The 26764-nt window shown below is 33.4% G+C and overlaps 3 protein-coding genes across 3 annotated transcripts; 2 read left to right on the top strand and 1 right to left on the bottom strand.

Moving 5' to 3' along the window:
- Positions 1–1939: 1939 nt before the first annotated feature.
- On the bottom strand, positions 1940–3775 carry LOC120199113. The gene is made up of 2 exons (XM_039200312.1): positions 3415–3775; positions 1940–2800 (listed from the first exon to the last, which is right to left on the bottom strand). The coding sequence occupies exons 1-2, from the start codon at positions 3773–3775 to the stop codon at positions 2091–2093; spliced, it is 1071 nt and encodes a 356-aa protein (XP_039056243.1). The 3' UTR covers positions 1940–2090.
- Positions 3776–18613: 14838 nt separating this feature from the next.
- On the top strand, positions 18614–19314 carry LOC120199102 (metacaspase-9-like). Its single transcript, XM_039200303.1, has 2 exons — positions 18614–19006; positions 19076–19314. The coding sequence occupies exons 1-2, from the start codon at positions 18649–18651 to the stop codon at positions 19312–19314; spliced, it is 597 nt and encodes a 198-aa protein (XP_039056234.1). The 5' UTR covers positions 18614–18648.
- A 1894-nt stretch (positions 19315–21208) lies between these two features.
- LOC120203209 (COP9 signalosome complex subunit 2) lies at positions 21209–25982 on the top strand. Its single transcript, XM_039203551.1, has 12 exons — positions 21209–21347; positions 21464–21556; positions 22023–22101; positions 22484–22724; positions 22806–22880; positions 22968–23102; positions 23949–24136; positions 24712–24780; positions 24869–24959; positions 25075–25209; positions 25398–25510; positions 25609–25982. Exons 1-12 carry the CDS (start codon positions 21338–21340, stop codon positions 25697–25699), a joined length of 1320 nt encoding a protein of 439 aa, XP_039059482.1. The 5' UTR covers positions 21209–21337; the 3' UTR covers positions 25700–25982.
- Positions 25983–26764: the final 782 nt, after the last annotated feature.

Genomic DNA, 26764 nt, shown 5'->3' with positions numbered 1-26764 from the left:
CCAATACCTCAAAGAATAATAATCATTCATTTAGCTTAATTTTTTCTAAAATAAAATAGTTTCAAAATTTATATGTACTTTTTTATATTATTTATTTAAATACATGAATTTTAAAAATAAATAGAAGAAATATTAAGATTTCACCTAGAAAACCTTAAATGAAAAAAAATCACATATAAAGGAGATAAATTTTATTAATGTTGGAAAAAAAATTCAAGTTTATACATATATTTTATAAAATAACTATTTTATTATAAATGAAACTTATATAATAAAAAAAAAAATCTGCTTTTAATCAACTTTATAGTTCTATACGCATTCAAATTATGCGACAATTTCTATACCATAAATCTCAAATTTTCTCCATTTTAATGTTTTAAAAATAAATTATACTATAAAATTTTAAGTCAGATTAATATGAAATTCAAGTCACAACTCTATTATTCGATAATTTTATACTCAATAATAAGATAATGAGACGATTAATTCTATTAAATTGATATATACGATTCGAATAAAAACACAATATCAAATACGGTTTATTTTTTTCATATTTAAAATTTATGATCATTTCTCCTAATAATAAAAGATTTAAACTTATTTTTTTTAAATATAATATATCTTATTACCACAACCAATACAATAGTGAAGGTTAGAAATAATAAATTATGATATTAATAAACTTAGCTTGAGATTGGAGACGCAGACTTTGGGATGCAAAATAGTAATAACTTTGATTCTTCAAGCTCAAGCACTAACTGACATCAACGCTTTATCATGTGACCCAAGCCTCCGATAACGGCGCCATCGATCCCATCCCATAGTTTCGTAGAATAAATAAATAAAGTTTTTCCGGTGCGCATTGACCGCACTCATGACAGACAGATAAATTTATATTAGATGGATGAATTTTTAAAATTTTAAAAATGTATTATTTTTTAAAATTTGAGGGACGAACGTAGATTTTCAACAAAAATATATATAGAAAAAAATTTAAAATATATATTAATTTTAAATTTTTAGAGGAGTGATTGACCCATCCGCCGCCTCGATCATCTCTACCCACACAGCTAGACCGCCCACACCCTTTTAATATTACTACTTGAATACTCTTCTCTTCTTCCTCTTCCGGTAAACCCTGAATAGTCTTCTCTTGAAACTCCAGAAACTTAAACTTTCAGTAATGACAAGTTGCATTAACTAAGTTCTAGAGAGAATAGTTCAAGTCAACTCCATTAAACAAACGACAAATTCATGGGGCGCCAGCTTAGATTGCATGGCTTGTTGTAAAAGAGAATGTCACAACAAGTGGGGACATTTCATTTTAAATTAAAAAAATTAATGTGTGATATAAATTACTTCTGAAAATATGAGAAACCATAAGTACATGTACAATGTACATCTATTAGTTACCCGATGTGTTTTTGTTATATTCAAATTTACATCCTTAAACAGAAAGAAGAAAAACATGTTACATACCATACATTAATAGATATTTTTATGTCACGATATGATCTAATGAAATTATATTATATTTTAAAATATATAGTTTGACACGTTAATTCGAACTCACGTCCTTAGGACCTTAAGTACAGAATATTACATTTCTATACGGATATGGGCGCCCCTTTTTAGAGATATGGGCGCTGGCCTGCATCATGGCAATCTCCTATCCTTTTTCTTTAATGAATCGTTGAAAGATATGCGAAGATGATCAAAGAATGAAAAAATATGGACTGTTATTTGAATTTCGTTTAGTAAAATTTAAAAGTTTATGATACGATCTGTTTGATATATAATTTTTTTAAAAATTGAGAGTTTAGGGTTTTAATGATTTTAACAATCCTCTTATAACCTATGTTCAATGTAGTAGGGTTTTAATGATTTATTATTAAGAAATATTCGTAGTACGTGAAAAATAATAGAGTGGGCAATTTTCATATGGCCCTTATTCTTTTACAATATCAGAAGTATAAAATGTAAAAACATGCAAAACATGATAATTGAAACAAATTGGTTCACCGCAGACAACAAGTTTAGTCTTCGTGTTGATCATTAGCAGCATGAAGATGAAGAAAATGAAGCCCAAATCAGATAGTGGCAAGTGATCCAGATGGCCTCTTGAACGTGCAAGCATTGCAGAAAGTCGAGAACAGATATGGGGTTTGGTACTTATCTTCCCCGCCCATCATCGGCATCGGCACTCCTCTCTTCACCGGGCTAACGTACCCTGGGCGGTACGTTTTTCCCAACACTCCTTCAACTTCGTCGCTCAAGTTTTCGAATTTGAACTGCGTTTCCAAGTGAGCAAACGCATCGTCTTCTGGTATTTTATACTTGTGAACCCTGTTTTCTTCTTTCCCGATTGGTCTCACCCTTATGTGCATCTCCACCAATCCGGATATCTTGACTTGGATGCTGTTTTTGTCGTCGGTTCTTTCGACCAATGCGTCGCCGTTGTTCCATTCTGCTTCTCCGTCATACGGGACATTGACGGTCTCGCCGTCGAACTGGACGGTGATAGCGTCGACGTCGTCGTCCCAGTGCGAGACTCTATTTGCTGAAATGACGAGAGTGTGGGTGTCGAACATGACGGCCAAGGCTTGCACCCATGTGAAATCACGAGTCCTTCCTAGTGGTCGGGTGCCGATGAAATGAGCATTGATTTGAAGCTTATCGTCTGAGACAATGGCGAAGTTCCCATCTTTTGCTCCATGGAAGTAGAACATAACTCCATCACCACCAACGAAACGAGGGTCGTAGCAAAGAGAACCGTAGCCATCACATTTTGGTTTCCTCCCTGAAAACGTACATAATTAAAATGAGAATTTTAGAATCAGTCCAAGCTAGTTTATTAAGTATAGGCTCCAAATAAGATGGAATAGATCACGAAAAATTGACTTAGTTAAAGTTTGATTAATATTTAAATTGAATGGATTTGAGGTTGAACTTGAACTCAACTGAAATTCTTAATGATACGAAAAAACTCGAAAAAATAGTAAAGTAAACATTTATTTTTTTAAAATTAAATTATTAATAATATGAATATTTATATTTATTTTTTTTAAATATAATATAAGTATTTCATGTAATTAAGGTTCAGGTTCGAATTTGAGTTCGAGCTTGAACCGAACTCGAGTTTGAGCTTCAATCAAGCTAAGTCTCGGAATATTTCGAATTAAAATTTTTTCAAGCTCGAATCAAGCTTCAATTTTTTATTTCGAGTTCGACTCGAACATGATAATTTTAATCTCGTGAGCTTTCGAGTTGAGTCAAGCTCAGTTTTAAACTTTTCAAACGAAGTTGTGTTCAGTAATTCTCGAACTCGACTCGACTCATTTATAACCTTAGTTAGGTATATTTAAAATTAGGGTTTAGGATTTAGGGTTTAGAATTTAGAGGGATTATGCTTACACTTGCAAGTGGCTTCACATTTGCTGCCACAGTTAATATGACAAGCCTTTTGCTTCTTGTTATTCTTAGGTTTCCTTTGAGGGCATTCAGATGGGCAAACAAGTGTCTTCTTGTAACAAGCACTTTTCCCTTTGCAGTAGGCTCGTTCTTGCCCATACTTCGACGGTGACAAGTTGTCATAATTTTCATCATCGCCTTTCTTCTTCTTTTTGCCATTGCCATTGTCATTTCCGTTGCGCTTCCCCTTAGAATTACCAGACTCAACGTCGCTGTTGCCGTTCCCCTTATCAGCACCGTGCACAATGGCGGCTTCAGTGCATAGCAATAAGATGAAAACCGACAATATAGTATGTGTCTTCATCTTATTGTCGATTTGACACACTTGTTAAATGTTTTCTTCTGTGTTTTTTTTGGAGTGGTAAGAGATGATGAAAAATGTTGCCGAAAATGAAACTATTTATAAGGGTTTTGTCAGCATGAACCAGACCCTGGACTTTGGAGTTACGATTCCTTGCTTTGATCTTACACAAATTGTATCAAGATAAGGTTTTTAGAGGAATAAACTAGCAATTATATGCTTTGATTTCAGGGGGATTTTGTGGTCTAAATATGATTTTAGTCCCTTTACAACGTTAAACTTTAAGATTTGAGACACATGCTATGATTTTTACATGTATCATGACAGCAATTAAGCACATATATAAATACTACGTCACTAACATGCATTTATTGTAAGTTAACCAACAGTTTTCATTCCACATGTGTCATTTTGATAAAAAAACTAAAACTTTAGAGTTTAATATGCTCTAAAAAATAATAGTAATCAAAATGAATATTCAAATAAATGTTAGGGACTAATTTTAGCATTATATCGATAAAAATATGTCAACACTTTAGGGACTAGATTATTGAATTATGTAAAGTAGAAGAATTAAAATATTAAATTTCAACACAGTAGAGGGATTAAAAAATTGAATTGGACCTTTAATATATTTTTGGCCAAATAGCTGTCAAATATTTCTTTGAAACTAAGCGTATATAGTTTCACTTTACTTGAGTTCAATGCAAAGTCGTAAGTTCATGAATGTTCAATTAATCAGCTATAAGTTAGGGTTTTGCTTTAGTTGTTCGAAAAGTGTTCTCTCCATTGTTTACGTTTTTCTAAATTATATTTGGATAAATAAATTTCTCTATTTATTTAAATTAACTTTATTTTTAATATATATATATTTCAGTTTTTCATATTATTTTTTTAATAAAAATAGACATTTCTAATTATCTATTATATCTGTTCAAAAAATTAACAGTAAAGAACTTACCCTTAACAATAAATTTTATTTAGTTTTAAGTCCAACAATAATTTCTTCAATTATATTATGGATTATTTAGTTTCGATTAATTATATTATTGATTTCAGATTTTAAGCAAAACATCTTTTAGGAAACGAATCTCCAACCTTTAATGATAACGTCCTTTTGAAAAACAGAAGCAAAATAAAATAAATAATAAAGTCGTTGTCACTCCTACACTTTTGGACATTGCTTTATCCCCTTAGAAAATTTGGATATAAATTTAAAAATACAAATATTTAATTACAATAAACTTTTAAAGGGTAAAGTACATAAAATGGTCCCGATTATAAGATTTTGTTTTTGTTGAGTCCCTCAACTATTAAGACAAAATTGTCACTCAACTATTTATATGTTTCAAATTCATCATTTTCTTTTAAAAAATTGATGATCGTCTAATCTAAATGTTAATTTGTTGACTAAGATATGATATAATATGATTTTAGAACCGTCTGAGTTGTATTTTATGGATCGAGTCTCCGTTTCTATTATGTCCTCGAGCAATGCTTGAAATATTATTTCGTCGAGCCAATGCTTGAAAGCAACGTTGTGCCTGTATACATTATGAAAATATGATTTTATTATATTATAGTGAACAAGTTAATGTCTAGCTCAAACGGTGGTCAAATTTTTTAACAAAAATGATAAGTTTGAAATATATAAATAGTAGGATGACTATTTTATAACTTTTAATAGTCAAATGACTTAATAAAATGATACCCTATAATCAGGGACCATTTGCGTACTTTACCCTTAAAATAATTTAATAAAATTTAATATTTTTACTTATAGTTTCCTCCCGTTATAAAAAATTAAAATTTAAACCATTGTATCATCGATGTAAACACTTTTGTTCAATCAAACCAAAATCTTAATTAATATCGACCCCAAATTTAAACCCAACATATTTAAAATTTTATATCTAAATTCAAACTCGGATTTAATCTGGCCTCAATCTCAAGTAGGGATGAACGTATTTTTTATGTTAGGGGGTAAACTTTTAAAAACAGAGAAAGGGACGAACTAATAAAATTCTAGAGAAACAAAAACATATTTTCAATAGAAAATACATTAAAAATTTAAAATATATAATAATTTTAAATTTTCAGGCGGATGATTATCCCCACCCAACTTAATTTGTTCCATCCATACTCTCAAGCCCAATTTACCACCTAGGCAAACATTTTTCCTTTCCCACAAATCTTCCAATGTCCATCTTCCCCTCTATCCCTAAAAATCAAACTCATCGAATCACCTGTTATCCTTAAAAGTTGATCATTATTTTCGTCAAAGTATTAGTGGCACGTCCCAATTTTCATTCGATTCAAATTTGTTTTTATTTAATTAATTTTTGGACCAAATTATAAATTTCTAAAGTTTTAAGACAATTTTCAAATTCCCCTGAAAGTTCAAGCATTTATCCCCGAATTTAACCATTTCAAGTCAACAAAGGAAAAAATATATTTAGTGGGTTTAGAACTTGTGACTTCTAGAAGAATCACCTTAAGCCTTAGCCATTTAGGCTAGGTTACTATTTAAGATTTTTATTATAAAATTATCACTTTATTAACTAGCATACTCATTTTAATTCAAAAACCAATTTCATATCAAATATTAGGCTAAATCCCTAACCACAAAATTCCCAAATTGAGAGCTTTAATCGTCGCTATTTCCCTTTCCGTTCAATCACCATCTGAACGTCGTGATTGTCACCGAACCTACTGATGTGATCGCCATTATTCGACGAACAAAACCCGACCGACCATGCTTCGTGAAACTCTGTTGTTTCCTATGGAGATCTCCACGAAAGCTTCATCGAAAATTTAAAACCCCGACGCCATCTTTGCTATTTTCAGCCATTCCCGTTGGTCGTGCCATGCACCGCATCAGCTGAAGTGACTGTCGTCCAACCCCTCAATTAATTTGTAATGGATCATCATCGTTGGCTAGCAAAAGTTGTTCGAAGTTTCGTGAAACCCAAATCGTCGGGGCATTATTTTATGTGATTTTCGAATGAATCGACAGTCGGTTAGCCTCACTGCCACCATCATCGAGCTCCCCTATCTGTTTCGACCAAAACCCAACCGGGTTCGTCTCTCCACCATCGCTGGTTCACTGACTGTTGCTTTGGTAAGCCTTCGATTCTTTTCCGATCATTTTATCTTGTTTCGGCTTAATATCTAATATGTTATTTGTTGATTTTGGTGTTTGGTACCTCTTGGAGTGATTGATCATCGTCCCCGCCACCATCGCCCGTCAAACGCGCCGCCACGTGTCATCATTGCATGTGGACATTTTTCTACCGGGACTTTAGGTTGACTAAGTCAGCACCCAAGCCAACTCACCCGAGTCAGTCGAGTCAACTTAGACTGAGTCAACCTACTGACCTTTGACCCAGACCGTTGACCAGACCCATTGACTTTGACTTTGATTGTTTTAATTGTTGACTTTAACCAAAAAATTAACTTTTTCGAAAGTCACATTTTATGTTTTTTGACGTTATAAGCCTGAATTTCCAGTCTGTTTAGCCAAATTTAAATTCGGTAAGTTGTTTTTCAGTATTTTAATTTCTAATTCGAATAGTTTTCTCGATTAAGTTTTGTTTCTGAAGTAAATTCTTTTGCTATGTATCCAAGATATTATGAGACATGGAAATCAAGTGTGAGAGTGATCGATTGGGGTTCAATTAGTCAACTGACTTGACACGAAAAATTGAGGTAATGCTTTCCAGAACTTGTTGATAATTGGTAACTGCATCGATGGAATGATTGGTCATTTAGGTATAATTAATTATTTCTAGAATCGAACAAAATTATGGTAAAAAGACAACAAATTGTATAAGACTCAGATGACTCTCATAAGAAACTAGAAGACCGATCAAAAATAATTATAAGTTAAGTGATTCATTAATAAATGAATTGACCTCAAAATCTGTAAATTTTGATTAATTTCTTTAAAGATTAAATATCGAGAATACTTGGATAAGAAATTACAAAAATAGCCTTATGGAGTAAAATTACGAGAATGCCCTCGTACTACAAAAAGACCAATATTGTCCTTGAAAGTGAAAAATAACCATGAAATGACATACTTGACCAAATTACCAGAAAAAAGTACATATATTTGGATTGAACAGAATTACCTAAATGTTCTCGAGCTGTAAAATAACTAAAATAACCTCCAATATTCAAAGGACCAAAATACTCGTGAACCTTAAAAAGATCGAAATACCTTGAACTTTAAATGACCAAGTAACATCGAGTATGAAAATGACCCAAATATCCTTATGAGCTAGAAATAAATGAATGTTATTGGATAATTCTGGAAACACCGAGAAAACCTAAGTATTATATATCCCCTAAAGGTTGTGGAGTACGACTCAAGTACGTTGGTCATCTTGGAGATTGTTGCAATACATAAATAAAATAAATACCATCTGAATACGTACAATCCGTTCAATGATGGTTCTAAAGATGATCAGTTCGACTAGTGTTATCAATATTAAAGTGTGAATATTCTTGAAGAGCATCGATTTGAGTGGTTGACGGGTATCGATGTGCTGGGATTTGTTCAGTTCGAGTTAACCCGATATCCTAATAAAACGACATGAATCTTGAATATCATAAATCATCGTTTCACCCTTATTGGATTAAGTTACTAAGAATCCACTAGAAATCAAAGTGTCTGAAATACCCCTGATGACCTAAATAATGGAATAGCTCTGGTTATATCTGAAGTCTTAGCTCATTATGATATAAAGGTTCCTAAATACCTTTCCGATACACCTGAAATCCTAAATGGTTCTGAAGCATCAAACTCTGAATGTCTGATTAGATATGTTAGTAATTAAACCTTTTTAATAGGGACATCAATCATAAAATCCGATCAATTTTGCGTAAGTTCATATTTTCTATTCCTGATAATTTTCAAGTGTATTCAAAAAATATTTGGATCCTCTAGTGTATTATCTATCGACAAAAAATGTTTTCTCTGATTTATATAAAATACGATTTCTAATATTTGGTTTCTGATTTCTGACACGAGGTACAATTAGCTCCTGATTTATGAAATTATTGTATGTTATCTGATCTGTTTTATTGGGGTAATGTCTGGGTAAGTTTCTAGAGACTCTGAGGTTCAACTAGCTGGTAAATCCTTTCTGTTCTGATCATTCATATTGGACTACTAGATCCTAGGGGTATAGGGTAAGTCCTTATGGATGCATGTTCTGGGGTTCTGCATTTGGTGTACGGTTGGAGAAAAACTTTGTATTTTAAATAAAAACCCAACTTCTGATTTTTGTCTTATGATCTTTATGAAATTGTTTTATTGTGGTATTAATTGGGTAAGATTCTAGAGTCCTTGAGGTTCAACTAGCTGGTAAATCATTTATGTTCTGATCATTTATTGGACTCCTAGATCCTAGGGGTCTAAGGTAATTCCTTATGGATAATGTCATGGGAAATTTCACATGGAGTATTCAGATGGAGGGTACTAAAGTGGTTTTAAAAACCTGTTTTACTGAAATAAATTACTATTGTTTATAAACTATGATTTCATTTTATTCTAGTTTTGAGGGAACACACTAGACGTCTGTTTCAATCTCTGAACCTGGTCTTCTGAATGTTTTCTCTGAGCTATAAGCTACTTGTCTGTTACCTGAAGAAATATCAGATGAACCTCAACTCATCACGAAAACCTGTAGATGCTTGGATCAATGAGAAAATTTTTATGCTTGTCATTTATCTGCATGTCCTTCAGCATCACCTGATAGTTATGTATTATTGATCTCCCTAAAGCTCACTCTTTTACTCACCATTACAGGTTAAAATAATCGATCCATTACAACTATTGACTTCAGTAATGGGATTTCATTTAGATTTTCTTGCAGAGTACGATACAAGTGTAATTAGGGTCATGTAGGTCACATTTGATCTTTATACTGAGTTTGGAACTTGTATGATTTTAATTCTATTTGTAATATATGAATAGTTTTCTAAACTTGTATTTTATTTATAAATTATTTGCAGAGTACAATTGTTGATCGCTCCGGTGGCCTTAATGTGACACCTCAGATCGGATCGGGTCACCCGTATCGATTTGAGGATGTTACAATTAAGGCTCTCGCCTTTTTAAACTTCATTCATTCGTTAAAAAATAGAATGTTAACACGTACAATAAGGCCATTAACTTTAAAACCTAAAAAAAATATCAAAACTATATCTTCATTTTGAGCAATTCACAATGTTTATAGACTCTATTTATACCTAAACTATCAGATTTAGTACTGACCATTAAAAATTTAACATGTTTTGTACCTAAATTATCAGTTTTGAAGACTTCCTAAATTTCCCCTTTACCTCCTCTCTATTCAGACATGTCTTCTCTAAATGGGAGAATGTTCTATATTTAAATATCTCATCGGAAACTAGGACACATCCACACCAATCGAAACCCTTATTCCCTTGTCAAGAACATCCTCCATACACTAAGGAACCTTAAAATCCGCTTGCATGGAGGGGCTTGGTAAGACACTACAGGAGTATTTCGTTGAACCTGCTAAACAAGATCTTGTTGTTGCTCCACTGGTTGGTGTTGGGGAGATGGGTAATGTGGTTGGGGAGAAATTTTGTTTCGGTGATGAATATTCTCTATTTGTTCCAGTAAGAGCCCATAAACAGAGCAGTAAGGGGACGATTCCTAAAAATCGAAGTCGGGTGAGTTTTGAGTCTAAAAATAAGTTTGCTTCATTAGGACTTATTGATCAAGAGAATAAGATTGTAGAGGTTAGAAAGCCTAGTGTATATGCACTTGGTGTTGCTACTTTGCTTGATGAAATGAAAACAAAGAAAAATAAACATATAGATAAGGGGAAAAAGGAGTTGGGGGAGTGATGGTTGGTAGTTCTTCATCTATCTCATGATTTGTTGTTTTTGGAATGTAAAGGGTTTTAATGCCCCTTCAAACCAGGAAACTATATTGAGAAGAATTCCTACGTTGCGTGTTGATGTTCTCTTCTTGCTAGAGATTAAAGTTAAGGAAGATAAGATGCAATGGGGGATTGTTGGTAAGCGTTTTGATGATTGGGTGATTTCTTGTAATTACTCTTGTGTCATGAATAGTCATATTTGGGTATTGTGGAAAAAGGATTTGTCTTTTAGTGTTGGAATGGTTACAGATCAGGTTATATCGGTTTATGGTAGTTTCAAAGGTGTCAGTTTGTGTATCTCTACTGTATATAAGAGCAATTATGGGGTGGTTCGTAGGCAGCTTTGGCGGGACCTTCAAGTTGTTGCTAGGGGTCTTGGTTCTACTTGGTTGCTTGGTGAGGACTTTAATGTCCCCATTTGTCCTAATGATTGTTCTAATGATATTAGGGGATTTAATCTCATTGCTGACATGAGAGATTTAAAAGAATGTTTAGTTGATTTGGAGTTGCTTGACCATCCGTTTATTGGCCCGACCTTCACTTGGTCTAACCATCATGTTGTTTGCCCTATTACGAGGAAATTAGACTGTGTGTTGATGAATATTGGTTGGGCAGTTTCTTTACCATTGTCACATATAGAGTTTCTTGCTCCAGGAGATTCTAACCACTACCCGGCAGTGGTTTGGTTGGATAAGAACTTGCCCTCAAACAAGCTTAAGCCATTCAAGTTCTCTAATTGTTGAACCTCACATCCTAGCTTTTTGAGGAGTGTTGAAGATTCTTGGAAGATCCCGGCCATGGGAATGAGGCGTATGGAGTTGTGTTTTTCTAAGCTTAAACATTTGAAAGTACTGCTAAAGGATTTGAATAAATCACATTTTATGGATATTTTGAAGAGAGTTAAAGTTAAAATAGCTAAGCTGGAGATGCAACGACTTGGAAATCTTGATGTTGTGGATTCAGTGGGGTTTGAGTGTGAAAAGAAACTTAGGGAAGAGTTGATTGAGTTGAAAAAGATGAATGTGTGTTTTATAGGCAGTGGGCTAAGATACGATGGTTGCAAAGTGAGGACTCATGCACTAAAGTGTTTCATTCGATGGTTGATGTTAATAAGAAAAGGAGCATGATTCAATCCTTAGTAAATTGTAAGGGGATCGTCTTGAGACCTTTGAGGAGATTTCTTATGAGGCAGTGTCTTTCTTCACTAACTTGATTGGCAAGGTTGATGACAAGGTGCATGGTTGTAACGTGGATTTGCTTAAGAGTTTGTTGCATTATTTACCCTCAACTGAAGCTTTGGATTTGTTAGTTCGTCCTATGACTGATAAGGAGATTAAACAAGCTATTTTCAAGTAAGATATGATAAAGCTCTGACGCCTGACGAATACACTTCGTATTTTTTAAGGTTGCTTGGGTTATTATTGGTTTTGATTATATTGCGACATTGAGATGGTTCTTTGATCATTCTTTGTTTCTTCTGGAATTTAATTCTACGACCTTAGTTTTGCTTCCCAAGACTTCGAATGCTTGCTGAATGCAGGAATTTTAACTTATCTCCTTGAAACACCCATCTCCCGGATACCTTCCCCGTATACGAGATACAAATGTCACATCACTTTCAAAACATTTACTCATTTGAAAACCCGTAAAAATTTTATTTCTTTTTTTATAAAAATTTTAATTTACTTATAATAAAACATGCATTAAACTTAAATAAACAACAAAAAGAGATGTTCAACATTTCATCGTTTTACAACAGTTTAATTCAAATGCTTTTCAGAGCATTTTTACGAAACCTATTAAATGCCAACTAAAATACATAAAAAGTAGACATGTATGTCATACTATTACTGACGATACGACTCTGGCTTTGATGTCCGAGGCTCTCCTTACTCAGCTTGTATTAAATCTATGCGTGAAATAAACACACATTAAGTATTACTTAGTGAGGTAAAAACTAATCATACAATGAAATCATTATATCATAATTTATTATCGATCAATTACCAATTCATTATTTTCCAGTGATTATCATTTCTTTGTAATGCACTCGTAGTGCCAAAACGGTTATTCATCAACATATGATGAATTACGTACTTTGCACACTTAGTGCCGAAATGGTTACTATCAACATATGATGAATTCCGTGATTTACACGCATAGTGTCGAAACGGTTATTCATCAACATATGATGAATTTCGTGATTTGCACACATAGTGCCGAAATGGTTATTCATCAATAAATGATGAATTTCGTACTTTGCACACTTAGTGCCGAAACGGATATTCATCAACATATGATGAATTACGTGATTTGCACACATAGTGCCTATTTGGTAATCACCACACACATATTAATCAATCATACATATATGATTAGTATAACTTATAGTTACACAATTAAATGCACTCACGTGGTTTTCCTTGCTACCGTATCCAAAATGCAAAGCTGATTACTCAGGTACTTTGTCTTTGCCCTTTGTTTTGCTTGTCTCGGGAGCTTAATTTCGATCTACTCAAACATCCATTAAAAACAAGTACAATGTCAATTGTTAGTATATTTCCTAATAATTATACTTAAACAATACTCAAAAGTACATATTATTAACTTTCTATAACAATCTCAGCCTATTTTTAACATTTTTAGCTCAATAGTATCGATACCCCCACTATGGTATCGATACTCTTATATGGTATTGATACCATTTTTGCATTCTGTTAACAATGGTATCGATACCTTCCTTACAGTATCGATACTCCACTCTTGGTATCGATACTACTCAGTTGTTCTTCCCATTTTAAGCTTATAATATCGGTACGGTTCTATCAATACTAATATTCGTGCCCAAATTTTCCAGTTTTCAACCCGATTATTACCTAAATGTGGTCAAATTTCGTTATATTTACATCCAACAATACTATTAAACTATTCTCTACCTATTTATACCGATTTTCTTTCATTTAACTTCTAAAAACATCTAAAATATTCCATGAACATTCAAATATAAGAATCACTCCACTTTTTCTAACATGTTCTTAATCATATCCAATGCTTATAATCTCTCATTTACCTCTTTGACAAGTCAAATCTACCAGTAAACATCAATAAACACTAATATACTAACATATCATTTCAAAACCCATTTTCTAAAATCTCCAATATTTCCTCCATCTCATAGTTTTAATATCATTTAATCCTTCCTTAAGCTTCTATACCACTTAAGGTTGCAAAAAAACCCATAATCAAAAGGAAAAAGTGATTAATTGAAGTTTACCTTTAGAGCTATGGAGGAGGCTTAACCACGTGAAAAAGAAGAAAAAAGGAATTAACTTTTGGTATCTACTTTCCTCTTTTCCCCTAACTTTAATACCTTACTAATAATGAATTTTAAATTTATTTTCCTTTAAAGGACCAAAATGCCCTCTTAATCATCCATTGTTACAATTTAGTCTAGGCCACTAATCCAAATCATTCTCATCTTTTATCATTTAATCAAATAAATCCTCAAAATTTTAAATCCTTTCAATAAAGTCCCTAATTCGATATTTGGGGCATTACACTCTTGTTGTTCGGTAGTTTATAAGACGATAATAAGGTTTTGGTTGATCGCTTGGCGTATTTGTTTTTGGATATGATTTTGCCAGTCACTTTTGTAAAGGGTAAAAGCATAAAGAATATTGCTCAGGAGTTGGTGGCAGGATATGCGCGTAAATCTCTGTCGCCTAGATGCGCTTTGAAGGTAGATCTACATAAGGCTTTTGATAGCATATATTGGGAGTTCATCTAGACTGTCCTTGAAGCTGTGAAATTACCAGTGGTGTTCTGCGAGTGGATTAGAATTTGCTTTACTACGCCTCATTATTCAATTACGTTCAATGGAAACCTGAAGCTATGAGATTACTAGTGGTATTCTGAGAGTGGATCAGAATTTGCTTAACTACTCCTCATTATTCAATTACGTTCAATGGCAACCTTGTGGGTTATTTTAAGGGAGTGAGGGGGTACGTCAAGGAGATTTGTTTTCCTCGTACCTCTTTATTCTTGCAATGAATGTTTTGTCTAGCATGTTGGACATGGCTGCAGCGAGTGGGGTTTTTAAGTATCATCCAAAGTCTAAGAGAATAGGTTTGACGCATCTTTGTTTCGCAGATGACATTCTTATCTTTGTAAATAGGTCATTGACTTCATTGCGGGTGTTCATAGTGTTTTAAGTTCTTTCTATGATATTTCAGGGTTGAGATTAAATCTTTCAAAGTGTGGCTTTATTTGACTAGGGTCCATGAGGAGAAATTAGAGACAATGAGGAGCTACTCGAGGTTCAGGCTAGGTATCCCCCTATTTGATATTTAGGGGTGCCACTGGTTACAAGGAAGTTGTCCGAGCAGGATTGTTAAGCACTGAATTGGTAACATTAAAAACATTTGGATAGGTGGGCGGGGAAAAAGTTAAGCTTTGTTGGTAGATTGCAATTGGTCAAATCGGTTTTATTTGGTATGGTTAATTTTTGGTGCAGGCAACTCATTCTTCCAAAAGGTGTGGTGAAGAGGATTGATTAGCTTTGCCTTTGATTTTTCTGGAAAGGAAATGATGTTTCAGCTAGGGGGCAAAAATGGCTTGGCAGCAGGTATGTATGCCTAAGTCAGAGGGTAATCTAGGCCTTAAAAACATTAGGTACTGAAACAAAAGTTGTATTCTACGGTTGATGAGAAGCATCCTTGCTGATGAGGGATCGTTTTAGGTTGCGTAGGTAAAAGCTTACATGATTTAATTGGCCGACTTTTGGACCATAAATATTAAGGGACATGCTAGTTGGAGCGTCCGAAAGTTATTTTCGTTGAGTGAGGCTGGCCCATTGAGGGACTTGATGGCTAAAAGGCGGGTTACAATGAAGGAGATTTGGTGTGAGTATAGGGGCAAGGGCTTGAACTTCCCTGGCATAAGACCATTTTGTTTTCTTTACACGTACCTAAACATGTTGCAGTAGCATGGATGGCTATCCTTAACAGATTGACAACCAAAGATTGGTTGCTAAGGATAGGGTTGTCGATGGATGACAAATGTGTTCTCTATGATACGAGCATTAAGACAAGGTGCCACATATTTTTTGAGTGCAAGTTTTCTGATTGGATTTGGGAAGAAATACTTGGGTTGTGCAAGTGTAGGCATCTGCTCTCCTCGTGGGATGTCGAACTTTCTTGGGTGGTGAGTTCCCTTAAAGGTCGATCGCATCGGTCTACTATCCCAAAGATGTCTTAGAGTGCAACGATTTACTTTGTTTGGGAAGAACGTAATCGAAGGATTTTCAGGGGTTGATTAGGGCAGTCTTGATGTGTTCAATTTGGTGAAGGCCACTATTCAGTTCCAGATTTTTAACAGGAAGGTGAACAGAGTAGGATATGTGAATAACAATCTTTGTATAGCTTGGTAGCTTTTTGATCGAATATCATTGTTTTTTTATACTTTGGTTTTATTGTAACAACTTGCTACTTCTCTTTGGATATATAAATGTGATTTATCAAAAAAAAAATAGTTTTGGTCTGTTTTAGTATTTGAACTTTCAATTTTTCCAAAAGCATATCTAAAGTTTAGTTTTTATTTCATTTTAATACTTTTGTTCAAAATTTAACATTATTTTTTTAAATTGAAAGTTTATGTATTAAAATGGGCCAGAACTAATAGTTTAGACACTAAACGCGTTGAATTTTTAACGGTAGGTACTAAAATAAAAAAAAATTAAATGTTAGGCATAGTTTTGAAAAATTAAAAATTTAAGTACTAAAACGGACCAAAACTGATAATTTGTGTATTAAATGCGTAGATTACCCAAAATTTTTATCATTAACGATAACCACCAGTATGATAAAATGTAGAAATAGGGATGGTAAAAAAACCAGAACCCGACGAGTCCTGACCCGACCTATAGGGGTGGAGTTTTTTTGTTGAAATTTTAGGGTTTGGGATAGGCGAGGTGAGTTATATGATAAATAATTTTGAGATAGTCAGGGACGTCCAAAAAAACCGGTTTAAATTATTAATTTTCTTTATATTTATATAATATATTTAAGATTTTAAGGATTTTATTTTTATATTATTAAAATAAATTCTTTAATTATTAAAAATATAAAAATATATAATATATTATTTTAATAATTTAAAATATAATAATATATTATAAATATATTATTATATAATATATTATTTTAAAATATTAATATATTCGAGTCAAGTCGAAATGAGTGTTTTAATCTAAAAATCGGGATGAAGTCAAAGCAGAAGAAATATCAAAATTTATCCGGACAGAACATAATCAGATTTAAGTAATACAATTTTGGATCGGGATCAGGATAGCCAAAAACTCGGCCCGCCTCGCCCAGTGTTGATACTAGAAATGAAACTTTTAAAAAAAGTTACTTAACATTTATGGATAGAAGTCACGTCGGGTTTGTCTCGCGTTTATACTTTAGACCCGCAGGCAACCAGATTTGTATATAATTTAAAATATTAAGAATATAAATTTAGCAAATAGTTATTTAAACGAATAAAAATATATTTGATTGACCAAGTAAATAACTACTATGGGTGTTTATCGAGCGAGTCGATCGCGAGTTGAGTAGTGCTCGACTTGTGCTCATTAAAAAAATTTGCTGCTTGACTCCAATCATTGCTCGTTAAAAAATTTATTGCTCAACTCGACTCGTTGTTCGTTAAGATCACTAAAAATTTTATCTTATTTTTAAACTAAAAATAAATTATGCTAACACTATATGAGGATATTTAGGTTGGTTTTTTTTATTAAATAATATTATTAATTAATAATATTTTTTATTTATTAAAAATAATAGATTAGTTAACTTATTATTTTTTATTATTTATTAATAAATTAATAATTATTATTTAGATTTATTTTTTGAATGAAATAATTTGAAGTAATTACTAAAAATATATTTTAAAAAATTAACGAGCTGCTCTCGAACTTATCGAGTCGAGTCAGACTTTGCTCGACTCAACTCATTAAGGTCTCGAGTCGAGTTCGAGTTGAGAGTTCAACTACTCATGAATTGCTCAACTCGTTAAGTACCCCTAATAACTACTAACCAAGCAAATAGTTATTTAAAATATATTTGAATATATATATTGTCCGATTTCCCGTTTGATTCTCATTTAAAACAAGGGTAAAATATAGTAATTGACACTAAACTTTCTAAACTTTCATTTAGGTCCCCAACTTTTAAAACTTGCAATACAGTCCCCAACATTTAGTTTGTTTTCAATATGGTCCCCCAACAGTTACGTCGGGACCATATTGCAAACGAACTAAATGTTGGGGGACCATATTAAAAATAGACTAAATGTTAGGGGATTGTATTACAAGTCTTAAAAGTTAGAGGACCTAAATGAAAGCTTTAAAAAATTCAGTGACCGTTACTATACTTTACCCTTATATCAATTAGGATAGAATATAATGATAAGACTTTATATATACTCTTAAAGAGAGAATTTTAAACTTTAATGATAATACTATTAAGAATCATAACCACTAATCATAAAACTTATACAATAAAATATTAAATGGGAACTCATGTACTGGTTCAAACCAGTATTATAATGAACCATTGTCCCCACCAACATGTTATCATCTTTATCACTTGATGGAACATGTAGAGATTAATTAGTATATATATATATATATATATATATATGAAATGACCATCCAGTTCAGTTGGTAGAGTACAAGGTTTTTAATCTTGAGAATCGTAGGATCGAGTCCTATAGAGACATTTCATAATTCGGAGGTCTCCTACGGAAGTGTTGGGGACAGCTACTATCTTACCTCCCCTTACCCCATTACATATGGGAACAAGGGACAACCAAACCAAATATATATATATATGCGCGCGCGCAGGTACAACATCCAAAGCACAAGACAATTAGCAACACAAGAGAAGACAGTCAAAGATGTCTAAGGTTAGGAAGAGAGCTGTTCTGGTGGGATGCAACTACCCAAACACAAGGCTCAGGTTGCAAGGATGCATCAATGATGTGTCAAGCATGGAAGAGTTGATCGTGAACGAATTTGGCTTTAATCAAGACAATGTTAAGTACTTGGTTGATGAACCAGGCACGTCGCCTGAGGGTTTGCCTACTCGTGCAAACATTATGGCTGCACTCGAGGAGATGGTGGATGCTTCTGCATCAGGTTATATACTGTTTTTTCACTTCAGTAGACATGGAACAACCTTTTTATCCTTGAAACCTGGCGAATCCTACCAGGAAGAAGAAGCAATTGTTCCTTGTGATTTAAATCTCATCACCAGTAGGTTTCTTTCGTATGACGTGTTTCCTTTTGTTGTTTATATATCTGTATCTAATCATGGTTGTGCAGACATGGACTTGAGGCGCTTGATTCAAAAGCTACAACCAGGAACAAGCTTCACAATCCTATCAGATTCATGCCACAGTGGCGGACTGATTGACAAAGACAAAGAACAAATTGGACCTACTAGAATGAAGGGTATACCACTTCCAGTTTACTACAAGTCTAGGGGCATTTCTATTGGATCCATAATGGATTACCTGCATTCGGTTACGGATGCATCCAAACTGGAACAAATGTTGCGATAGGTGTTGCAAAGGCCGTAAGCACCGGGGCAAATATTGGCTCTGGTTTCTCAACAATCTTTAACAAAGAAGTGAGCATCACATTCCGACCGGAGCATGAGCAAAGGGCGGTGATGAAGTCGAGGTCACTGACGGAGGATGAGGGTCTTCTTTTGAGTGGATGCCAAGCCAATGAGACTCGGCAGATTTGGAGGGGAGCCCGCTTACCGAAGGAAAAGCTCATGGGGCGTTTACCTATGCAGTGGTGAAGCTACTGAATCAGAACAAAGGGTTACCCAACAAACAGCCATTATTTTGGGCCATGACATATACTATATAAAATAATACTATAGGTAGGTAGCTTGTGATAATAAAAAAATGCTTTAATAAATTTCAAGTCCAATTTTCTCAAGTTGCTATGTATATTAAATAAAGGGTAAAGTATAGTAATGGTCACTGAACTTTTAAAGCTTTCATTTAGGTCCTCCAACTTTTAAAACTTGCAATACAGTCCTCCAACATTTAGTCTGTTTTCAATATGATCCCCCAACATTTAGTCCGCTTGTAATATGGACCCCGACGTAACTGTTAGGGGACCATATTGCAAATGTACTAAATGTTGGGGACTGTATTGAAAATTTTAAAAGTTGGGGACCTAAATGAAAGCTTTAGAAAGTTCAGTGACCATTACTATACTTTACCCTTAAAACAATTCTGATCTAATGAAAACAGCATAACATTCAACGCAGACAACTACAACGAAGGATAAAAAGAAAAACTATGGAATATTTTACTTGACAAAACAAATTTAAATGAAATCAGCGAGATTAAACCTCGATAGCTACGTATTTGGAAAAGCTTCAAACGATCCAAAATTCTTAAAGATGAAGGGAAAAAAACATTGCTTTTACTAGCTGTGAAAGATATTTGTTTGTATGTTAATTGGATCCACTATAATGATGGGATGGTTGCTTTGTATATGAAAGGAGGATGTTGTTGATATAATCGGGAAAGCCTTCTTTAATTGTTTACAAACAAAATACGAGTTCCAAGGCAGAATAAGAAAGCTTTCTTATTCCATAATACTTCAAGTAGGAGTTTTGGAGAAATTGAAGGGGATACCCATTGTTAATAGCTTGGATCTTACCTGCTTCGCTGCTTCTGTATTCCTTTCCTCGGCTTGTATGTTCCTTCTCTCCAGACTTTCACTTGGCAGCACCATGGGATTGGGAGATAATCAGGCACCCACATATATTTATATGCTATATATATAAAGAAAAAAGAGAGCGGAAGAAGATGTATACCTGTTGTTCTTGTGGTTGATAATTCCTTTTTGTAGTTACTGATATATGCATACATACACAGGAATAAGCTTAGATAAGAAATTAGAAAAACTCTTTAAAGGTATGAGGAATAGGCTTGACATCATAGGGTTGGAGACAATATGTTATTCATTGTAACGAGCGTGTGCGTTGTTAATGGTTAATTGTTTTAATAGATAGTACTACATTTTAGTCGTCCTAGACTACTAATAAAATAAATAAATAATTACAATATTACATTTTTTATGGTTAAATATCACGATAATATGGATTTTTTTACTGTTATGTCAAGGATTTCTATAATGATAAGATTATTTTAGTATAATATTTTCTATAATATCTATACAAGAGCGAATCCTAATTAACATACATATAAGAACGTATATACAAGTAATTAGTAAATATGCAGACAAACTCAAAAGATAGCTTTAAAATTTTGATGACTAAAATGCAACCATTCTATATGTTTAGTGACTATTGCGTAGTTTACTTTTACTTTTTAAGAGCCAATATTTTCAATTTTAAAATTTAGAGGGATCTGAGAAGTATATTTACCATTTTCTTGATATTAAAAAATGGGTGAAACAAAGAAACGATTTCCTATATTTGCCCTTGCCGCACGGAACAAGGCAGTTTGTGTAGCTAGTTTAATCTCTGCAAATCGACACTTAACCCTCGCTTCTCTCAGAGCTCCAAAGTTTCCTACCCGTCTTAGACCATTAATCATGGCTTCAGGTCTCTTCTTTTCTCTCTGATTTGCTTATATTCTAATTTCTCTAATGTTTACCTATATATTGCTTGCGCTGTCAGAGCTTGATAAAATCGATTTTTTTTTTTTTGAAATTGAGCAGATGCGGATATGGAGGATTATGGATTTGAATACTCCGATGAGGAGCCCGAGGAACAAGACGTTGATATTGAGAATCAATATTACAATTCCAAAGGTTTTGTTTTACTTTTGTTTTTCTTTGTTAATCTGTATTATTCTCTAATCTTAATTTTGATATGGCTTGGACTATGCTTTCTTTAAGCTACACCAAAAACTTATAATATGTAGCTACACCTTTCCAATATGTTTGTGGAGTGCTGTTAGGGTTTACTCCTGTCTAAGTGGGAAACTATTTAGTTTTGATTTTTGTGTAGTGGCTGAATAATAATCTAAACTTGTTAGGCTCATTATGAGTTTATCCTAGTCTTATCTTTCGTAAAGTCCTCTTGATTAATCAATAATTAATGTATCATATGATAGTTGGTTCTTGAATATCAACTTCTGCACCATAGAGAAGCAGTGGAGGTGAGCTTGAGGGTTCAATTCTGTCCGGATAAATGCTTAAAAACCTTGTTTGTTGGTTGACAATCTTATTGGTTTCGTACTTGTTACTAATAGTTTGTTTTCTTTTGTCATAACAGGTTTGGTGGAAACAGACCCTGAAGGAGCTCTTGCTGGTTTTGCTGAAGTGGTTGCCATGGAACCCGAGAAGGCCGAGTGGTGTGTTATCCAGAAATTATATTTTGATCTTTTACCTTTTGGTATATTATGGTTATTATCTAGCCGTCCTATAATTTCTGTCAACTAATGTTTTTATTTTTATTTTTTGCTTTCTTGTGCCAAGTGTTTTTATGATTTAGCACATGATAGGCACATTATTAGGACATATTTTGTCTGTTGCCTCTTATGGATGGTCTCCTATCTCCAAGTCTAGCGAATAATTCCTTTATATAAATAGAGTTTTTGGCTTCTTGCAACCTCTACTGCTTGGGGTATTTGTTTTATCTATCCATTAAAAACAATTATCTCATTCACCAAAAAGTATGTATTGCGCCTGAGCCTTATTTGTCAATAAATAGTGTACTTGTACTTTCTATTCCAGGGGATTCAAAGCTCTAAAGCAAACTGTAAAGCTCTATTACCGGTTAGGGAAGTATAAAGAAATGATGGATGCTTACAGGGAGATGCTAACGTACATCAAATCAGCAGTGACACGAAATTACAGCGAGAAATGTATAAATAATATTATGGATTTTGTTTCTGGGTCAGCTAGTCAAAATTTTGGGCTCCTGCAGGAATTCTATCAAACCACTCTGAAGGCCCTTGAAGAGGCAAAGAACGAGGTTAGGAATTATCAAATGTACAATACAATGATCGCTTCATCATTTGCTTGAAGATGTGATATATTGCACTCTGTTTTGCAGAGACTTTGGTTTAAGACGAATCTTAAGCTTTGCAAGATCTGGTTCGATATGGGCGAGTATGGGCGAATGAGCAAGGTATGTTTTCGAACCTTAGAGTTTCAGTTTGATTTGTGCAGGGTACAGAATGTTAGAAAATAATCGGCTAATGTGTTGCACTATCAGATTTTGAAGGAACTTCATAAATCCTGTCAAAAGGAAGATGGGACAGATGATCAAAAGAAGGGAAGTCAGCTTCTTGAAGTATATGCAATTGAAATTCAAATGTATACTGAGACAAAGAACAACAAAAAGCTCAAGGTGGTTCAACTTCCTTTTTAAGACAAGATGTATACAGACATACAGTGGTCTATTGAACAATCTACAATTGGCCAAGCAGTTGTTACTATTCTTTGAGGGATTGAGGTCTAAGGTCTCACCCTCTAGATTTTCTCCATATATACCAAGAAAGTGAAAATTTCACATTATGCATCTTAAATCCAGATGGTAAGATAAAAAGCTATTTATTGTCGAAAAAGGAACGATTCTATAATTCTATTACACAATTCTGGTATGAATTACAAGTGGCTACAATCAGTTAAGTTAGATGCTTGGCAGTTTTGGACCGGAGAAGCAGTCATGTTTCCCTTGTAAACATCTACTGTTGGACGACAGTTGATATTTTTTTATCATTTATCTCCCGTACAAGTGATATACACGGTAGAATATGTACCCAATTTGCTGTTTACCTAATATAAAGTTTGTTTCCCTTGGAATTCGAGTGAAGCCATGTTAAACTAAGATACATCTGTAGAACCTTGGGCATTAAAGTCTACACCTGTGTATTGCTTTTGCTATCTTTAGAACTCTAGCAACTTTCGAACTTAGAGTATTTTCACTTGTAGTCTGAAATACTTGAATCCTGGTCCAGATATTGTTCACATTAGCATTACGCACTCAGTTAATACTGAAATCCAGAAGGTTTCACTGTTGTTTAACCTCAATTGCATGTGGAGTTCACTAACTTTCTTCGTTTTATATTATATGGTTGCTGAAATACCAGCATTGGTCCTTTCTGATAATTGTTTTACAAAGTTATGTGGTATATGTATGGGTCTTGTCTTATGTGGTGGTTTAGCTTTGTCTGAGATATTGGTTTAAATGCAGCAACTCTACCAGAAAGCACTTGCTGTTAAGTCTGCAATACCACATCCAAGGATCATGGGAATAATTCGTGAATGTGGTGGCAAGATGCATATGGCTGAGCGTCAATGGGCTGAGGCAGCCACAGACTTCTTTGAAGCTTTCAAGAACTATGATGAAGCTGGAAATCAGAGACGTATACAATGCCTAAAGTATGGTTATATTTTCTTTCTTTTTTCTTTGATGTAGTTTTTCACATTTTCGGTTTGATGCATTCTTCTATCTCTTTCATTGGTATTATAATATTCAACATGAGAGTTGGATCTCTTTATCTGCGATTCTTTATCAGCCTTCTGATTTAACCCTATTACAGCACTAGGGTGACTACCCATAAGAATTGTATAAAATGGAAAGCATTGATCTTAACATGTTTAAAGGGATACTGTGAGGCAAAATGTTATTTTATCAAAAATGGCATAAGTAATAAGTAATTGCCATAGTAGGACCATGAAAAGGTTGAGGGGAGATTGTAAGGAATGGTCAACATGCAGGAATATGGACAAAAAATAAAGAGAAAGTGAGGATAGGCTTGATAAGAACTGGGTAAAACTATACTAGACTACAAATATAAGGCAAGGTTGTAGCAGGAAGAGAGATATTTCAAATATATTATTATTATTCAATAAAGAAGCCCTTGTATACCTTCTATTAATACCTCTTGGTCCTGTCTTTCACGAAATAGATAAAGTTTCAAATATATTTTCTCATCTCGTGGTTTCGCTTCCAGATACCTTGTTCTGGCTAACATGCTGATGGAATCTGAAGTTAATCCTTTCGATGGTCAGGAGGCAAAGCCGTAAGTTCTTTTTAATATCGCTACATTCTAACTATAGCCTCTCTGTTTCTGTGTCTTTCTCTCTCTGCCCTCACTGCAATTACTGCAGGTACAAAAATGACCCTGAGATTTTGGCTATGACAAACCTTATAGCGGCCTATCAACGAAATGAGATAATAGAGTTTGAAAAAATCCTTAAGGTTTGTGCAATGCTTTCGAATGTTCTGATATATATTGCTGTTTACATCTGTTTGCTTTCCTCTTTGTTAAGTCAGGATCATCATCATCATCATGATCATCTGTTCACTTTAACAGAGTAACAGAAGGACAATCATGGATGATCCATTCATCCGAAATTATATTGAAGATCTCTTGAAGAATGTCAGAACTCAGGTGCTACTTAAGCTTATAAAACCATATACTAGAATCCGGATCCCTTTCATATCAAAGGTGAAAGATACATTTTTTCCTTTCTAATCAGTTACTTTTGGCGTTCCATTTTATGGTTCCATTAGTTTTACAGCTATATTTCTTGCTTGAACTCTGTTTTTCTTCTCCTTGTAATAAACTCCATATATGTTTTTTCTCTCTCAAAAATATATATCTGTTAAACTCCTGCATGAACTTTCAACATTCAGGAACTCAATGTGCCAGAAAAAGATGTAGAGCAGTTGTTGGTTTCCTTGATCTTGGATAATCGTATCGATGGGCATATTGATCAAGTGAACCGGTTGTTAGAGCGTGGTAACAGGTCAGCCTACTTATTATTCACTACCATACGAAGTTGAGTTAAAGTTTAACCAATATCAAAGTGATTCGACTCTTACTTGCATTTCCTTGCTGGTGCAGGTCGAAGGGTATGAAGAAGTACACAGCCATTGATAAATGGAACACGCAGCTCAGGTCCTTATCTCAAACCGTCACCAACAGGGTTTGTTGAGTATGCAAACATGCTATAGATGATATTGTCCCTTTTGGCTAAGGTACTCCTCTACCTTTCTGAAGCTACAAAAACATGCTTTGCTTTCTAATCATAGGTAATTTTAGACATCGAGATCCGTAAAATTATGTTTTGTTGTGGTTAGCCAAAGTTGTATTCTTGTTCTATGAAAAAAACACATATTTGCCTGTTTGCAATAATTTTGATTCCGAGTTTGAGACTGTCATGTGAAGTGATATTGTGTAGATCTGACATGGAAAATGATTGGAGCGTGGTATGAATATTTAATCGTACTAAAATTTATATAAGTATATATATATTTTTTTAAATTTATATAAGTATACTTAAAAAATATTTGTAAACAATGGCTACATGAATTACTATTTTTGTACTGTAGATTGTCATATTAGTAATGTAACGCTTAATGGTGATTTATGTCAATCAAATGTTACCATTGATGCTACTTATGATGTTCCAGGTTAAATTGATGCAGTTAAAAAGAAAAAAATAATTGTTAACTTGAGACGAATGAGTGTGTAAAAATATCCCTTAATAACATGAATAAGCTTATATAATTTTTGATCGTATTGAAAAACCTTTTGAGAGTGTAAAATTATCCCCTAATAACATGAATTACTATTTATTTTACCTTTTATTCAAATATTAATATCTATCTGATATATTTTTTATATTACTAAATATTCAAATTTATTAAATTACTTTTTAAAATATAAAATAATATTTAAGAGTAAAGTATATAAATAGTCTCTCAATTATAGGATGTTTTGTTGAGTCTCGATTATTAAAAGTTACGAAATATATTTTTGACTATAGGTTATTACTTTGTTAAGTATTTTGATTTATTAAAAATTATAAAATGATCATTGAATTATTCATATGTTTCAAACTTGTTTTTTTTTTGTTAAAATATTAATGACAGCCCAAGTTAGATATTAACATGTTGATTGTGATTTGATAAATTTGATCCTAATTTTTTTTAAATGATTATTATATTTTAGTCAACAAGTTAATGTTAAGTTTAAACTGTTATAAATTTGTAACTTT

Source organism: Hibiscus syriacus, unplaced genomic scaffold (genome assembly GCF_006381635.1).
Source record: "Hibiscus syriacus cultivar Baekdansim isolate YM2019G1 unplaced genomic scaffold, ASM638163v2 tig00000340_pilon, whole genome shotgun sequence".
Classification (NCBI taxonomy): domain Eukaryota; kingdom Viridiplantae; phylum Streptophyta; class Magnoliopsida; order Malvales; family Malvaceae; genus Hibiscus; species Hibiscus syriacus.
Note: the sequence above shows the minus strand (reverse complement) of the source record. Positions and strands in the feature narration are given on the sequence as shown.

What these genes read in the sequence shown, in the direction of transcription:
- LOC120199113 (XM_039200312.1), bottom strand. Translation starts at nt 3,775, where the DNA reads ATGAAGACACATACTATATTGTCGGTTTTCATCTTATTGCTATGCACT. An exon ending in ATGTGAAGCCACTTGCAAGT is followed by an intron (nt 2,801 to 3,414) that starts GTAAGCATAATC and finishes GTACGTTTTCAG; the next exon opens with GGAGGAAACCAAAATGTGAT.
- LOC120199102 (XM_039200303.1), top strand. Translation starts at nt 18,649, where the DNA reads ATGTCTAAGGTTAGGAAGAGAGCTGTTCTGGTGGGATGCAACTACCCA. An exon ending in TGATTTAAATCTCATCACCA is followed by an intron (nt 19,007 to 19,075) that starts GTAGGTTTCTTT and finishes ATGGTTGTGCAG; the next exon opens with ACATGGACTTGAGGCGCTTG.
- LOC120203209 (XM_039203551.1), top strand. An exon ending in GAACCCGAGAAGGCCGAGTG is followed by an intron (nt 22,102 to 22,483) that starts GTGTGTTATCCA and finishes TTTCTATTCCAG; the next exon opens with GGGATTCAAAGCTCTAAAGC. An exon ending in AGAACAACAAAAAGCTCAAG is followed by an intron (nt 23,103 to 23,948) that starts GTGGTTCAACTT and finishes GTTTAAATGCAG; the next exon opens with CAACTCTACCAGAAAGCACT.